Raw genomic sequence first — 16912 nt, 5'->3', positions numbered from 1 at the left:
AGTTATTTTTAGCTTAAACTGGTAAATGTGAAGGAACATGCAAAGAAGGACTGAGGAAAACTACGAATGTCCAAGGTAGCCGGTATTCGGGCCTAGAATCGAGCCAGAGATCTTCTGACTACGAAGAACCCGCCAGCTACTCATACTGCATCTCGATCTCCTGTAACAAAATCCTTCAGTCGTCTGCCACTTGAGCAGTTCGCCTTCCTCACTAAGCAAGGAATTATAAAGTTGTAAGTTTTAATAAAATCGATTATGTCGTTAATTCGTGTATGTTTGAAACTTGAATGCGATAATGGAACTTTGCGGTTACATTTTGCGACTTTCAGGTATTGGAAATTTATATAATATTAATAAGTTTTTACTAAAAAGAAAATTGCAGGAGTAATGTATAGAAGGACGCATTGAATTGGACATGTAAGTCTCGTATCTCTTTATAAGGTTTCACGACATCGTCTTTTGTTCTGTGGCGAATGTAATAATAAAACGATTATACCGGATCTGTGTAGCGTTTCGTTTGTTGATGAATATACGAACATGTTTCTGGGGTTTTCCCCTTCCAAGAGTATACAGCGTGGCGTAAAGGGACGGTCAGAATCTAGAATGATTAGTTGAAATGTGTTCTTACTATGTCATGTTAGCTGCATTATCAGGGGCGGAGAGTTCGTATTATGCCGCGAGCGTAAGCCCCACATAGCTGGCTAACAACGTCTGGCTAACATGAACGCCCCACACCTGAACATTATTCTGTTTGTTGCCGAGACATCGAATTTGAATGCGCTTATGATTGAAAGAACCAACACGTGGTGCATGAAAATCTCTGTCTAGAAAGAGTGGAAATTTGTTATGAATCCTTAATTGTTTTCCCAAACTAACCGCAATATACAGAGTGGCTGTCTTGTGGGTTGTTGCGCCGTGTAGTCTGTTAGAAGATTACCGACGTTTCAGAGGTGCATCGTCTTGCTGATGGAGGAAAGAACCACGGTGAACGTTTACCAGACAACATAGTGCAACAACCTAATGAATAGGACATTTGACGAAAAGTATTTTAAGCGACACTATACCATTGTTATTATTTATTTTGTAAATCAAGTTTGGGCCATTTAATTAAATGAATTGATTTCCCTTTTGCCACTGATGATGACCTCTTGAGGTTGAAACGCGTATGACACTAGTGTCTTTTTGTAGTGTTTATAGTTGTTTGTTTGCCTATTTATATTCTAATACACTACACGATGTGCAAAGTTTTAAGGTAACAGTGCGCTATTTCATTTATAAAGAAAACTGACATCTTCGCTTTATGTTGATTTTTGTCTCTGGCTTGGCATTTGGCTAGTCTGAAGAGAAATCCAAGTAATTTGTAGCAAATGTTGGAAACAGTGTGAAATGTTGAATCATACTCGCACATCTTTGTTCATATGCTTTCGTGTTTTATAAGGGAAGATGGGATTATGATAAAGTAAGATAATATTTGTGTGTGTCCCTCTTATGACTTTAAAACCAGTTTACAGATTTTCGTGAAAACTGGTCTGAACATCATGCCATCAGAATTTACACTACCTGTCCATCATTGTGGCCTTGTGAACTTTGGTGGGACTAGTCTGTATGTGGCCGAGATTTGAACCAACCTCCGCCTGTGTTGAAGTCACACATATTTCTGTTTTATTAACCCTGTCTTCTGTTGGATGGTAAACTTGTTGGCGTGTTACATGCCGTGTAGTGGGTATTTTATGTGGTAGTAGGAAAACAATGGCTGTGTTTTTTTTTCAGGTGCCGAAATGCACCCATGACAGAGAATCAGCCCTGATGAATAGTCCATTCAAATGTTGCTGCTGCTGCTGCCAGACATTACCCTGTAGCAGCCATTGCAGCACCAGGACTCGAACCCAGTGCAAAGTGTTGTTTACATCACGGTCACTGTGATCGAGAGCCCTTCCTAGACACCGTCACTATCGTTGGGAGGTGCTGAAACGGAAGTTTTTTATTTTTCTAAAAAATCGTTTTGCAGTATTAAACATGGACCCAGATGGTGGCGTTGGAGGAATATCCTCCATGAAACTTCCTCATTCGCATTCAACCCCTGCAGGGGTAGATGGGGGTACAAGAACTCCCCCAACCACACCCAAGAAGGGTGGAAAGATGCTTGCAGTACGCGTTCAGATGTTAGATGATTCTGTCACCATGTTCCAAGTACAGGTAAGTGAAGTCTGATTTAAACTTGTTTCAGTCCTTCGTATCCTATTCAGTCCTCATTTCCTTGTCAAGTCGGTGCTTATATATGTTTTAGCTCTGCTAATAACCGCCACAGTGGTGTAGCGGTTAGAACGCTGGGCCTGTGCTACTGGGCTCCCGGGTTCGATTCCCGACGGTGCTCAGATTTTCAACTTGTGTTGGGCAAGGCATCACGGAGTTTTCCTCCGGGGTTTCTCCGTGATATCCTAACAATTACTCCACTTCCATCATCATTTCGCAAAGGGGGTCACAGCAGGAGCGTTAAATATCGCGGTCCCGGTCGAACCCATGTACTGATGGGCCGTGAATCCTGCTAACCACCAATGCACACCATGCTGAATGGCGTGTACTGGACACAGAAAAGAATTGTTAATATTAAGAATATCTAATGGAGCGTGGATTTGTTGCCAGTCTGTCATTGTTAAGAATGTCAAAGTAGTACGTAAATACATATGAGATCTTTTTGCCTTCAGCTTTAATTTTGTGTATTTATAATTCATAAATAAGGAAATGACACAGCTGCTTGCTCACGTAGTTCAGTTTCCCTGTATCAGCAGCAGTGCAGCGACTGGCATAATTTAAAGGACACTATCTCCTCCTCCTCCTCTTCTTCGTCTTTTTCTTCGTCTTCTTCTTCCGTTTCTTGACCGTCTTCCGGTGCCTAATATTTTCTTCCATTCTTCTCTATTTTCCCATCCTTCCTGAGGTAGTTTCCACTCTATCATGATTCTTGTAATCCCGTCATTCCATCCTGGTCTCGGTCTCCCTCTCTTCCTTCTCTCTTTTGGTTGCCATTTTATAGTTTTCTTTGGTAACCTTTCCTCCTTCATCCTTTGCACGTGTCCGTACCAAGTCAGTTGTCTTTTCTCTATCTCCTCATGATTTCTCTAATCCTTTCGTTTCTCACTCCCTCTTAAACTTTTAATCTATAAATTCTGCTCGTGGTCACTGGTGCCACATTTCTTCCTTGTTTCCATTTCTCTAGACTGTACATCCAGGTGGCTATGCGAATTTTCCGTGTGCTGTCGGTGCTGGAACAAGTGGTTCGTAAATCTTAAAAAATGTAATCCAGTTTTTGTCAGAAATGGGAAACAGTTATCTCATAAATCTTTCTTCATGAGAAGCTAATAGTGTGTTTAGCTAATCAAGAAATTCCCATCTCTTATTCAGTTATTGTTGTGTTGAAATGAGCTTACCATTGTTCCCTGTCATGAGCCAGATGAATCCAATCATCAGTCTGCAATCCATTTCCCTAAGTTACATTTTAATATTATCCTTCCATTTATACATAGGTCTTACAAGTAGTCTCTTCCCTTCGGGTTGTCCAGCCAATTTTGTACGTTTTTCAAGTCCCTCGAGTCACCCCACATGGCCTCTATCTTATCCTCCTCGATTGATCGTCCAAAAAAGTACTTGCTGTACCTAGTGAAGATTACAAATTATGGAACACCTTTTTGTGCATTTTTTTTCAGTCTCCCGCCTTCTGTCGGAACGGTAACGATTTGTCGTTAGTTGCGAAACCTTACTTTTTGTTGATTAGAAACTCTGCTCAGGCGCAGGTAATTAATTACCTTAGTGTTTATGTCTTGATGTGTGAAGTTATTATATCGCCTTTCTATATAGCAAGTCTGTGGAAACGGTGATGTTCTTATGTGGTGACCTTGTTTGAAATATTACTTAACACGTAACCTGTCACGTTAACAGAGCATTTTAGTTCGTTAACGCACCTTTGGGTGTGGAGGCAAATTACGTCATGAAAGTTTCATAATCGGTACATTTCAGTTTTCAAGAAGCTCGAGGTTTTCGGACAGATTTAAAACATGGAATAAACAAGAATATAACATTTTTGTTGAACATGGGGGAAAATCATTTGGAAAGATCTAGATAGATTTAGACGAGAGGTTTTGATTATGTGAAATGGATTGAGTGGGATCAGAATGGGTCCAATTTCGGTATTTTGTGTCGTGTTTTGTAACGACGAACTTTTTGTACGACTAAATAACTATATAGTTATTATCCATTGTGGTATAATTTTGTTAAAACCGCCGCAACCAACCTATCAATGAATTGGTTTGGGTTTGTCAACCCCAGAGCATGGGCCCCACCCTCCTGTCGCTGGGGTCGGTGCAGACGTTTTGTATCGACCGACTGAAGGAAGTTTTGGGGGTTGAAGTGAGTGCGGGGGGTGGTGATGCTGGCGATGGAGGGGGTGGGTGGCGTTACTCTGGCTATGGCAGGTTGGTGTCATAGAGTTGGAGAGGTCAACCACCCATTCAGGTAGCCTGTATACACTACCTAGGCTTTGGTAAAGAACATGTGATGTGACGTTCTCACGGCAGTGAAGATGTCGATCTTCGGGGTGCGGACCCATACGTAGATACCAATTTTCGACAGGACGTACTGCCTCTGTCTTCAGCCCTGAACACGGAAGTAGTATTTTTCTCCGAAACGTTGGTGTCTACCTGTAAGTCCACATGGCGTCGCAACCCAAAACACCATCATCGACATGTGACATGTGTATTAGCTTGTTTATAGTAAAATTGATGCTCTGTCGATACTTTTATGGGCTTAGCGAACATACTGCCTCCATATTCAACCCTTCATGTCGTATGGGGGATGTGAGGTAAAATTTCTCGCATTCTTAACCTCTGCACCAGATGGAGCTAAGTGGTCACCTTTAACCCTGGTATCCATTGGATGTTTAGTCGCTAAAAGAAACGAGAAATAGAAGCAGTTGGTGGTTATTGGTCCGCCAACTACCGGTTGAGGAACACAGTAATGCAGGAGGAAGGCGAGGCTTACAGTGGATTTGTGTACGAATCGAACAGTTACTAGTCGGTGTCAGGCATTTTAAAATGTAGAGGATTTTTATTTGTTAAGTCATCGGAGCCAAGTTTTAATTTGTTCGAAGAGACAAGATCAGGTATTGCAAGCGCTTGGAAGCACTCGACCGGCAACTGATTTGAATTCGGATCCCATTTTGTGTTTTTATAATCAATCGACTGACGCACGTTCGTCCAATTTTACCATTAATATTCACAATGTCATGACCGCTATTATAGTGTGGAATTATGCCTTCACACTGAATATGATACTTAGGACAGTCTTTCAGCTGAAACCGTGACGTAAGATCTTTAGAACCTTTTCACACTGTACGTTAAAGTCTGTGCATAATTGGGACATATCCTTGTGTCCTTATATTTAATCTCTCAAGGCTCATGGATGTTCCTTTATGGGAACGTGTAGGGCGACTAACTTTGTATTAAATGAGGCTCAACTAGAGCTTCATCAGATTTTTAAAAAAAATGTATGTTCAAATGTAGCTTATCCGTAAACATAACTTCTGTTCTATTTAGCACGTGAAGGTTATATTTGAACCGCCTGCACCAGGGAATGTCTGGAACATTTCTCCAAAAATGTGCCTTCATTGTTTGAATTCGAAGTACTAGATTCCATGTGAACTAGTTTTAAAAGTAGAGTTGAATGATACGCAGCCTCTCAAACCATTTAATTTTTAAAGACCATCTCATAATCTTCCATTTCCTCCGAAGGCGAGATGGAATATTACGTCGGCGGATTTGGCAACTTACATCATATTGCTGTCTAAAATTGCCTTTTTCTGTAGTGACCACTCAATGAAAATAGGAACTTCTTAAAACATTGCGACAGTATACAAGGTTTGAAAACTGTGCTCCAGTTCGGAATACTTATATTGCTGTTTTGCTTATCTTAGGATTATTAGGCTTGGTGTTTGAAAATATCGACAATTTATTTTTGCTAAGCTAATGGCACTACAGAATAAGACAGTTTTCCCATGTATTTTGTTGAATATACACTGCATTGAAATTTTAAATGAAATGTGTAGACTTTGATTACGATATATTTCGTAGCGCATACCAATTTTTGTACAGCGAGTTGTTTTTTTAAAAACTTAAGTTTGATTTTACCTTTAAGCCCGACTCTTTTAATGTAGAACCCAATACATAAAGTATTAAAATCTGTCCAGAAGTTGTGGATGTGATAATACGTAGACACACACGAATTCCGTATTTTGCGTTATGTAACCAAACCAAACCAAAAAGAGATTGTATATACAAGGAATGTATCCTCATTCCTATACCTTCATAGCCCATTGCTTGAGATCTATTTTAATGGTATCCTTCCATCGTCGCGTCTTCCTCTCTGGTGGTTTCTTTCCTTCAGATTTTCCGGCGAAAATCGTGTTTGCATTTCTCATCTCCCATTCGCGTTACGTGCTCCGTTTAGGTCGCAATCAGGCTTGCATATTTGATGTTTATAGGGTACATTATGACCCTCCTCATTATGTTTTTGTATCCTGTTATTTCCTGTTTCTTATATCCTGATTCTTTCCTCAGGCCCGTGGTATCAATCAGAACAACGGGTAAAATAAATTGTAGTTAATGTATTTCATTGTTTGGGTTTTTGGACAGGATACGGGAAGATAGATTTTCGAGATTTTAATTTTCTCAAAACTTCTACGTGAATCTTCTTTTGATTTGTCCCTGTCGTTGCCAAGTGCTTTGCCACACACGCGGTTGACTAGGATGGGGCGGTATTTCATTTAAAGTGTCGTACCGCGGGTCTCGGGTCGGACACGACTCCCGAATTTACCGCTGAACGACATTAACATTGGTTCTTTCGTCATAGAGTCCTTTTCCTTTAACCCCAATTTTGTTGGAAATTTGTTTCCGAGTCATTTCGTGGTGAGGAGGTTTCGTATTTAACTCGCTTTTTCCTGCTGTTGACTTGGATCCGTACACCAAAGCATACTTATGCCACTGTTACGAGAAAGGAGCTGGCGGTTAACAATAGCTGTTATGAAGGCTGTTGGGCCTTGAGTGTTAATTGAAACCCATTATTCTATGCAGTTAACTTAGTAAGCTGGACACGCAGACCCAGTCAGTCTTCGGATTCTTCTCTTGCGTCATCGTATGAGTAGTGATGTCAAGCGATGTAATCAAGGGACATTTTATTCTACTTTGTGTGTGGGTGTCCGTAAATGATTTAACTTGTACCAAAAAAATTGTATTTTATTTTCGGAAGCGCTCCCGCCGGGTGGGTTTAGTAAATTTTCTAAAATGTAAGATTCGCTCACTTTCTTAATTGGTTTAGCTTACATATTATTCTTTAATTTAAAAAAAAACCTGTTTTTTCTTTTCGTTTACAGGAGTTTCTGTATTGAATTGGTCCAGTATTTATTTAAGTAAACAGGACAAAGTTACTTTGTTTAGCTAGCTACCCATTAGGTCAGGGTGAAGTTTTCGGGCGTGTGTTAGTGGCTACTTAGCTTTCCTTCATCAGAATAGAAGACTTGAATTTTTAAATTACGTCGAGAGCTGTAGGAGGCTTGATAGATGAAACAAATTATATGATCTTTATGATAAAATTGAGTGTCGTTAGTATCAACATTTTATTTATTACCACGACGTAGGGTCTCCTCAGGTTTGTCGACAGGGCTGGCCTCCACGTATGGAGGGGTGTTGCGACCATATCTGCCCTACAAAAGACGTAATTCTTAACCAGCTGAATGACAGCTTCCCAAGACGGATTCTGCTCGACGGAGTTCTTATGAAGTGGTTGTCCACTTTTGTTATAAATGGAACAAAATTTAATCTGGTCGATAATTTTTAGGAACTACTTGGAGTAAGAACTGTAACCAAATCCCAGTGTTCTGGTGTTCTTTGTTACCTTGATGTTGGGAAACAGACTGGCAGGCAGATGAGCTTTAATCGTTTAGGTTAACCGCAAAATGCCCTCAGGGTAACACTTCATATGAGGAAAGTGGACTTTGGAAGCTTCCGAGCTGCTGTTGTGATAGATAAGTAATATTATAATGTCTAGGAAGTGATAAGTTACATGGCGCACAGAAGCGTTGCGTTGTCGATGTTAGGTAACGGTGTTTTACTGTCATGCTGATAAGTGAAAACTGGTGTCATAGATTCCGCGGGACGGACGCGGCTAAGTAGATAAGCTTTAGGTTAGTCATCGTATTCAGACGAAAGGCAAAATGTATAATTCTCGTGGTCGCCGTGTTTTACTTTCCGAAGGCAATGATCTCTACGAAAATCTCTCCCGCTCTTAAAGTTCCCAGGACTAACATGTTAGTATTGTCAGTAGAAATCATACAAGTACGGACCGAAGGCACGATTAATTTTCAGTCGGAAATTTACTGCTCACAAGAGTCCACCACTGGGCCCAGCCCTGACGAGCTAGACGAACTCAGTCCTTGTCCTACACCCTATTTTCTTGAGGTCCGGGCTAATGTTATCCCACCTTTTATGCCCGTGTCTCCCAAATGATCTCTTCCATACAGATTCTCTGGCCATAATTGCTTCCCCCGAAGCTGCATGTTCGAATTGAAGTCGTACATTAATGGATGAAATTGGTTGTTGGAGGAAGTGGTTTAGGCATGTTTTGAGACACTTAAGGTATTTGTCATGAGGACTGGGGAAAACATCTTTCAGGATGAAGATTTCTGTCTTCTGGGTTGTTGCGCTGTGTAGTCTGGTCGATGTTTACAAACGTTTCTGAGGTCATACTGCCTCCGTCATCAGGGCGATGAGTATGAAGATTTCTGTCCTCTGGGTTGTTGCGCTGTGTAGTCTGGTCGATGTTTACCAACGTTTCGGAGGTGATGACGGAGGCAGTATGACCTCTGAAACGTTGGTTAACATCGACCAGACTACACAGCGCAACAACCTAGAAGACGGAAATCTTCATACTCACCGCCGTGAAAACTTTACTTCTTTCAGGATAACGGGAATTCGAACCGAGTGCCAGGCAGACACGTTACCGCAGTGCTAACTCAGTCAAATGTTGTCGATAAGAATCTTATTTCAGACGTCTTGGGGAGGTTCTGATCTCTTTAAACCCGCCATCTAAATATGGCGAATATTCAACAGTTTGCGTGAGACAGTTCCAGTGTAATCGTGACTTGTATCATTTATTCCGGCTCGGCGGTGTAATTACGCTTTGTAACGACAGTGCTTGGCGCTTATGTATGACGTAACAGTCTTTCGGTGTTGTTTGTTTACACATCAGTAGGTCGGTCCACAAAGCCGGTGGAGCTGTTTATTGTTAAATGGGCGTAACCCGCATCGTTGAGTCAGTTCCCCCATCCTGAGTCGCTCATTTCTATAGATGGGTGGGTTTCCTATTTTCGACAGCTTGTGCTGGCAAGTTGATGCGTGTGATCGATTGGGTATTGGTTATTCTCCTGTACTGTTCTCAGTGTTTACTCTCGCCAAACGCATTTAGTCATGTTAATTAGTGATTTTTACCTCAAAGTTTTATGCCCGTTTAGATGAGTTTGGTTGGTTGTTATTTAAGGACGTTTTATTATATGTTGAGATTATTTGATGTCGAACGGAATGAGGCTACGATTATGGACAGGGAGTTTGCAAGGATTGGAGAATAATCATGGCTTATTTGTAAGCTGCTTTACCTGCGTTCATTCGGAAGGACTGGGGAAAAGGACAAAGCATATTTGCCACTGTACCGGACGACACTGGAACCTGGACTTTTTTTCGTGTCGTCTGGTTCCGCTTCTTTCTGGAATCATAATGTATGTTTTTCGAAGTTATTTTTTACTGATTAGGTCAAAGCATTTGACAGAGTTAAAATATATAAACGAAACGAACATGCTACTGACATAAGGACAGTTAAGAGTGTGCAAGTTGTGTTCATAAAAACACAAAAAAGGAACATTTAGTTTTATTAATTTACTGTCTCACGTTCTCAATATCTGTATTGATGAAGTGGCCAAAATAAACTTATCGCTTACAATATTTATTAAGGGTTGTACTTTTTATTGCGCGTTGGTCAGCTACATAACCCAATTTTGGACATGTTACTTCATTTCAGAGAGATTATATTTTCAAGATTTTGCCATAGCATTAGTCAGAGCCAACCAAATTTTTGGCGAGAATACTGCAACATGTTCACATTTTTGTTTCCAATGTATTTTATTTTCCGCTGTTAGGGAATGTTTTCTCATGGTTGCTGTATTGTTCATGAGTTCTATTATGGATTCCATTCACGCAACGTTTGTCTATAGTGTTCAGGTATCAGACGTACATTTTACTTTTAAGGACATCGTAGAAGACTTAAGAAGAATATATACATACAGAAACTTCAGATCAGAGGTTCTCAACCTTTTCCAGATCCATTCTTATTGATTTGTGGCCGCTGGGTTTTGAATAAGAACGGTGTATTGAATTGTCATATCAGTTTATTGAAACTACTGCCTACTATTGCAAACTAGTTACAATATTACTCAAATTACTTTAACAGAATCAGCCATGATTGAGATATTTTACACTTTTTGCGTGATTAACCTTTATATCAAGGTAATTCCTGCTGTAGTCATTTGCATACATCTTCCAAATATTTATCAGGAATACGCGTCTTAATTCTTGATCATACTCCCTTCGGTTCTTTGAATATTTGCCGACAGTGATGGGTACTGCCAAATACGACATTAAGAAAGCTTGTCTGCCTTCTTACAACAGGTAAAGTATATCTAGACAGCCAGGCAGAAATGGCGAAGCTAATAGTTGTGTTTTTGTATCTGTCAGTTGCGAATTTGCCTAAAATGTCCGCGGATTGCGGATTGATAATCGCGATTTATTGCACAGTCCTTAAGAAGCTGGTAAAAGTTCAGTTATTTAAAACGTGTAACCCACGAAACATATTTAAAGAGTTGTCTGAACATTTTGCGTTGGTCGTAAAACGAAACATGAACTCAGATTGCGTAGGGAGATGGCTCGATATCGCAACGGGAAACATGGGCCTTCATTTAAAGATATGTAGGAATAGTGTACGGTTCATGAGCTCAGTTAAATGCAAAAGTGGTATACTACGTTTTAAAGAAGGTATTTTCAAGTTCGATTTACTTGTTTTTGAGAACTCACAACAAAGTTCAATATTGCGTGATTTTAAAGTGAAAATAATGTTATCTATTTTTAATTCTGCACCAGAGATTATATCTTTCTGACATTATTGTCAGACAGTATATGGAAGTCGGTCAAATATGTATCGTGTAAAGACACAAACTTGGCAGGGATGAAGTTCATGGTATTACAAATTGGGTACTTTACTGTCAGTGACTTTAGTAATTAATATTTTCTCCACAGAAATTCAGAGGTCTACTTGTTTCAGTGTCATTATAGTATGTAGTAAAACCAGAAAGAATTATAAAAATAATTGTTATGCTGTTTAGTGACCCATTTGTGTACATAATTTCCATTAGTGCAGAGTTGCTTAATTTTACTGTAAACTTTTTAGGTGAGCTGTATAAATAATTACGCTCCTTATTTTGTAATATCCGTTATTTCTTAATTACTTATTCTCCATGCCCCCATATGTCTTCGTGGTGTGGTGTTTAATAAGTAGCAGAATAACTTTAACTTTTATCCACTCTCTACCTAAAGGCTTCCCACATCATCTTTTCCCATAGAGACTTTAACTACAATATATCCATGTTATACCAAGGGTGCTATGGGACCGCTTCAACAATGGTGTTGGTGAAAACAACATTTATCTGATTTTCTAATCTCTGTTTTTATTTGTAAGTACACAGTGAATAAAGTACACGAAATTCAAGACAAACATTATTGAATCTGCTCTTTGTGGACGATGGACTTGAGCCCTTACACTTACACACTTGTGAAGTGATCTTTGAAGCTGAAACAGGCATTAATGAACAATGTACCATGGCATATTTTTGTTTTTGTGCCATGAAAGTGGGTAATAATAACTTTATATGTGTTATACTTCTAATATTTTGTTTCAATGATATATAAATAAAATATTTTGTTATATACCTCCATGTTATAAATTGAGGTGAACCAGACTCTAGAAGGGCTCGTTGTAGCCCTAATTGTCTGTAAAGTTCAGTTCTGGGTAGTTTTACCAAATTCTTATCAGAATGAAGTGTACGATTGCAGGTATTTGTATAGCCAGCATATTTAAAATTTGTTTTACGGTTAATGACTCAATGTTAAGAAGTTCCTTGTTATCACAGAATAGCTTGTCCTCGGGTTGCAAATGGAGGTTACAGACTCGATATCTAGGGTAGTGACATACATAATGTATTGAATATGCAATTCTGTACAGCTTACAAGGTGGGATCCTCTAGGTTTGGGGGTTGGGCTTGTGTCTAACAATTACCTCAAAAGAAAGGTGTATTACAGAATGTTACAAAGGGCTTCATTCTTGGCGTGCTTTTGTAAACGGCAATGAATATTTGGGTTCAGTGAAAGACAGAATTTCTTGAGCAGCTGAGAAGTTATGGGCTTCTCGAGGAATCTCCTCCATGAGATGGTAAATGAGCCATTTTTTGTACTAAGCAACTGCATATGTTTTTTCTTATCCATATTAACCAAGCATATGCAGATGTTTGAGGCCCTTTATTGCTCTGTATCTTTGTATTGCAGGGATGAATTTTATTTTCTCCAAATCTCCAGTATAAAATTTTATATTGTTTCAGGCAAAAGCTTTGGGTCGAGTTTTGTTTGATCAAGTCTGTAAGCAGCTTCATCTGCTTGAAGCAGATTATTTTGGACTTGAATACCAAGAAGTTGGTGGAACCAAAGTGAGTATTTGAATCCAAGTATATGTTTCTTTCAGTATAATGCACTGTTTCCAGTTGGTAATGCAGTGTGGAGTGTCCCAAAAGCCCTTGTGCTTCTGAACTACTAATTATCAAAACATCATGGTCTTTACGGTAATTATTCAGTGTTTGTTTTAAGCCAGCAATGCTGAAAATTACAAGTGTATCTTTTAGTTGATGTCAACAATACTGAAAACTTGTCACTGGTGTTAATTAAATGTTAATGAGTACATGATGTATATTACATCAGTTGGTATAGTTCTTTCCATTTTATTTAGTTTTATATTAAGTTGATATTTAAGAGTGGCCGCGCAGTCTGAGGCGTGGGCCTTGTGCCGCTTGATCGCTGGGACTGTGGGTTCGAATCCCACTCAAGCCATGGATGTTTGTCCGCGTTTTTCTGTGTTGTGCTGTCCTGTGTACAGGTAGAGGCCTTGCGACCGATCCCTCATCCAAGGATTCCTACCGAATGTCTATAGATCGAGCCAATGAAAAGTTGGGAACCGCAGTGCTCAGGAACTTGATAAACGGGTTGTTCCCAGTATCCCAGTATTTAAGAACCATGCGTTATTACTGTGTCTGAATGCTATGAAATTTGAGTGAATATTGAACTAAGTAAATGCCTGTTATTTTGTTAGTACTGGTTGGACCTGGAAAAGCCATTGTCCAGGCAAGTTGGGCTCTCTCTGGTGGATACATTGCTAAAGTTCTGTGTCAAGTTCTACACACCAGATCCAGCACAACTGGAAGAAGAGTTCACAAGATACCTGTTCTGCCTACAGATCAAGCGTGACTTGGCCCAGGGTTTACTTCAGTGTAATGATAATACAGCTGCTCTTATGGCTTCTTATATAGTACAAGGTGAGGACTGAATCTTGGCTATCCTCTTCTTCTTCTATGGCTCTCCGGTCCATATTCGGTCCATGGCCTCCTCAATTCTCCTCTTCCATTCGGTCCTATTGTTAGGTCCATTCTGTCCGAGGCTTTGATTGAGGTTTTGAAACATCTTCCTTTTTACGGTGCAAGGTTGTTAGCCTTGCGACCAACCCTCAACCTGGAGGACCAGGGTACCTGCGTTAATCTGACCTCTCCCCCTCGACCAATCTGGCTAGGGAGGCCCTACCAGTAGCTATGCTACCGCCAGCCTAGCTCTTGGGATCACTGAGGTACTCAAGCCCCACCACCATGACAAGGTGTGGGTACCATTAAGTGGGGCTTGGCTATCCTAGCTTCAGAATATTTCTTTATAATTTCCCTGTCATTGAAGGCAAAATTTGTTCTTGTACCTTGAATTAGGCCATGACCAGTTCCTCTCCATTCCTTTCCAGTTCACTTTACCAAATTTGACACTAAATAATCTCTGGTTGAAACACCATCATTAAATAACATATCAAGGCAGCTGTCAATCATACTTATTCTAAGTATTGTGGCAAATATACATTAAATATCATTATTTTAGACATTTTGTGTTTTGACTGTAATTGTTTTTTTCTGAGCAGTTTTTGAAGCCCTTGTAAGTGCTGTGATTTAGACATTTAGTCCCCAATTTGTTCTGGAGGGAGGTTAACTGCATTGTACATGCTTGAGGAACACAAAGAAATAACATACTCATATGCCAAGTTTTCTTAATATTTTTCTATTTTATTATAACAGTTATCTAATATGTTATGATACACAATATTTTGAATATTTATTCTGCACTTTACACACATAACATGAATGGCTTGCATATTTAAGTAAAATTTGTCTTGTTTATTAGCTTATTTACGGCCATGGTGGTCTAGCGGTTAGAACGCTGGCCGGTCCCGGGTTCGATTTCCGTCAGTGCCCGAATTTATAACTTGTATTGGGCAAGGCCATGGTCTAGGCAACATGGAGTTTTCCTCCGGGGCTTCCCCGGTTTCTCCATGGCATCCCAACAACTACTCCATACTCCATACACACAGAAGGCAATGGCAAACCACTTCTGTATCACCTGCCTAAAAACTTATATGAACAAGTCCCAGTCCAAGAAAAGGATGGAAGGATCCTGTTCATAATATCTCCTATACCTCCTATAAAGGAGACGGCGTAATAAAGAAGAAGATTAGCTTATTTAATGACACTTGGTAGGACATGTGTCATATTATGAACGATAAATTATGAAGGATTCAGAAGAAACAATCATGACCTCTTTTAGATACTGGAGGACTGAGAAAAACCATGAAAATGGCAGAATTGTTTTCTCTTATAACAATAATCAACCCCAGATCCTCACAAATATGAAGCAGACATGCTATCTACTGAACCAGAATGTTTGGTTAGTAACGTGTGGATCTAGTAAAACTGTCGGTTTATTCTACAGAGTTTATGTATAATAAACTGTCAGATGCTATTGTCACTTAGCAAACAGTCTGTTGTTTTGAAAGCTTGCACAGAGCAGTCAGCATGAGGAAAAATACACTGTTATGTTGGTCAGTGATGAAACGTGTTGCGCTAAATTTGCCCTTCATCAGTGATTGAACGTGTTGTTTTAATGATTTTTTGATTTTACTAGATAAGGAAACACCACAGTTTTCACTATTATCAATATACTTCACCATTCTGTACAATTTGAAATCAATTTAATAGGCAGTTGGGTCAGAATGATTCATGATAAATTTTCTTCACATAAGTGTATTTATGTGTTTGTCATTTTTATTTCAACTTGCACTTTGTTTCTATAAAATGTATTTGTTGTGTGCAGCTGAATGTGGAGATTATGTGGTGGAAGATTATCCTGATCATACATACCTGTCTACATATAAGTTTGTACCAAATCAAGACCATGAGTTGGAGCGGAGAATCATGGAGAATCACAAAAAACATGCGTTAGTACAATTTAATGTTTAATTTGTCAACATGTTTTAGTAGATCTTTGTTAACCTATTCTGCCGGGCATTATTGTTAATTATTGTGTTAACAAGCCATTATTGACTGTTTTGTTAAACTCAGTCAAGAAAAGTAATGCTTGTGTCAAATTGGTATGTATAATTTGTATGTGTATTTATTTTTCAGTCATTTCAAACTCTTGATTTCTTCTTTAAAAGTTTTGTGACAGTTACGTGTTATTTGCTCGAAAGAAGGAAATATATCAATCAAAGACAGAGATAAACTATTTTATCTGATCTTTGGCATTAGAAGAATCCACTTGCTTGATCAGCAGTTACCATTGTTGGCAGTGAATATGTCCCTTTTTGGAAGCCAAATATCCCATCAGTGTCATGTTTATTTAAGACAAGGTTGCATCTTAAATGAATTGAGAGTTTTGAGTGAGATCAGGTAACGACTTCTGTTGGTATTTAAAAGATCAAGACTTGAATTAAAGTATAAGATTAAAATGGGTGTTTAGAAAGCACGTTACTGTGATTGGTTTGTACTTTCTCAAAATAGTGCTAGAAGATATGTCAAAGTTAAAAGTTTTTGGAAAGAAAGAAAAATTTCACTTAGTAGCTCGGCTATTTTTAGTAGTGCATTAGTCTTCTTCTTTTGTAATCAATCCTAGGATTGATTGGCAGCAGCTTGAGCTGCTGATACTTGGGGAAATCCTGAGGATCTTTAATGCGGTGGATTCCCCTTGCCTTCCGCATCCTATGCCGTTGACCCATCCAGTTCATCTGCCTTTAGGGGTGATTTCTCACCCCAAGGGCATGAGGGTGCTGAGGAGGCTGTTGGCACTTGGTAGAGGGGGACCACTTACACTGGTGGTCACTTGGTCTGTAGACGCAGTTTAACGTCATGCCCGAGACTTAGTGCATTAGTGATTTGCAACATTTCTTAGCAAATGATCAATATATGTTTAAGGAATCTTGTGGGGTAGTCAGAGGAATTGTGATGTAATAATTGAATGTAATAATGTATAGTGTGAGTACTTAGTGCATAAAATGTGTAAATTACTTACAGGGGTCAGTCACCAGCAGAAGCCGACTTGAATCTGCTGGAGACATCCCGTCGTTGTGAGCTTTACGGTATGAAGATGCATCCAGCAAAGGTAAAGTTTATGTGATGTAGAATTGTTATATATAAAGC

The 16912-nt window shown here is 39.4% G+C and overlaps 1 protein-coding gene across 3 annotated transcripts in view; it reads left to right on the top strand.

Annotated features, from left to right (window-relative positions):
• Nucleotides 1–16912, top strand: part of Cdep (Chondrocyte-derived ezrin-like domain containing protein) — a 76768-nt gene that overhangs the window by 6079 nt on the left and 53777 nt on the right. For all 3 annotated transcript variants that reach the window (XM_022068607.2, XM_022068605.2, XM_022068608.2), the window contains exons 2-6: nt 1771–2196; nt 12743–12847; nt 13504–13726; nt 15591–15714; nt 16787–16874. In XM_022068607.2, coding sequence (XP_021924299.1) covers nt 2017–2196; nt 12743–12847; nt 13504–13726; nt 15591–15714; nt 16787–16874 — 720 coding nt within the window. In that variant the 5' untranslated portion in view covers nt 1771–2016. The remainder of the gene's footprint in view (nt 1–1770; nt 2197–12742; nt 12848–13503; nt 13727–15590; nt 15715–16786; nt 16875–16912) is intronic.

Source organism: Zootermopsis nevadensis, unplaced genomic scaffold (genome assembly GCF_977971745.1).
Source record: "Zootermopsis nevadensis isolate Lab colony 2312 unplaced genomic scaffold, Znev_1.0 Znev_ptg000024l, whole genome shotgun sequence".
NCBI lineage: Eukaryota > Metazoa > Arthropoda > Insecta > Blattodea > Termopsidae > Zootermopsis > Zootermopsis nevadensis.
The sequence above is the reverse complement of the archived record's forward strand: the minus strand, read 5'-3'. Positions and strand labels throughout refer to the sequence as shown.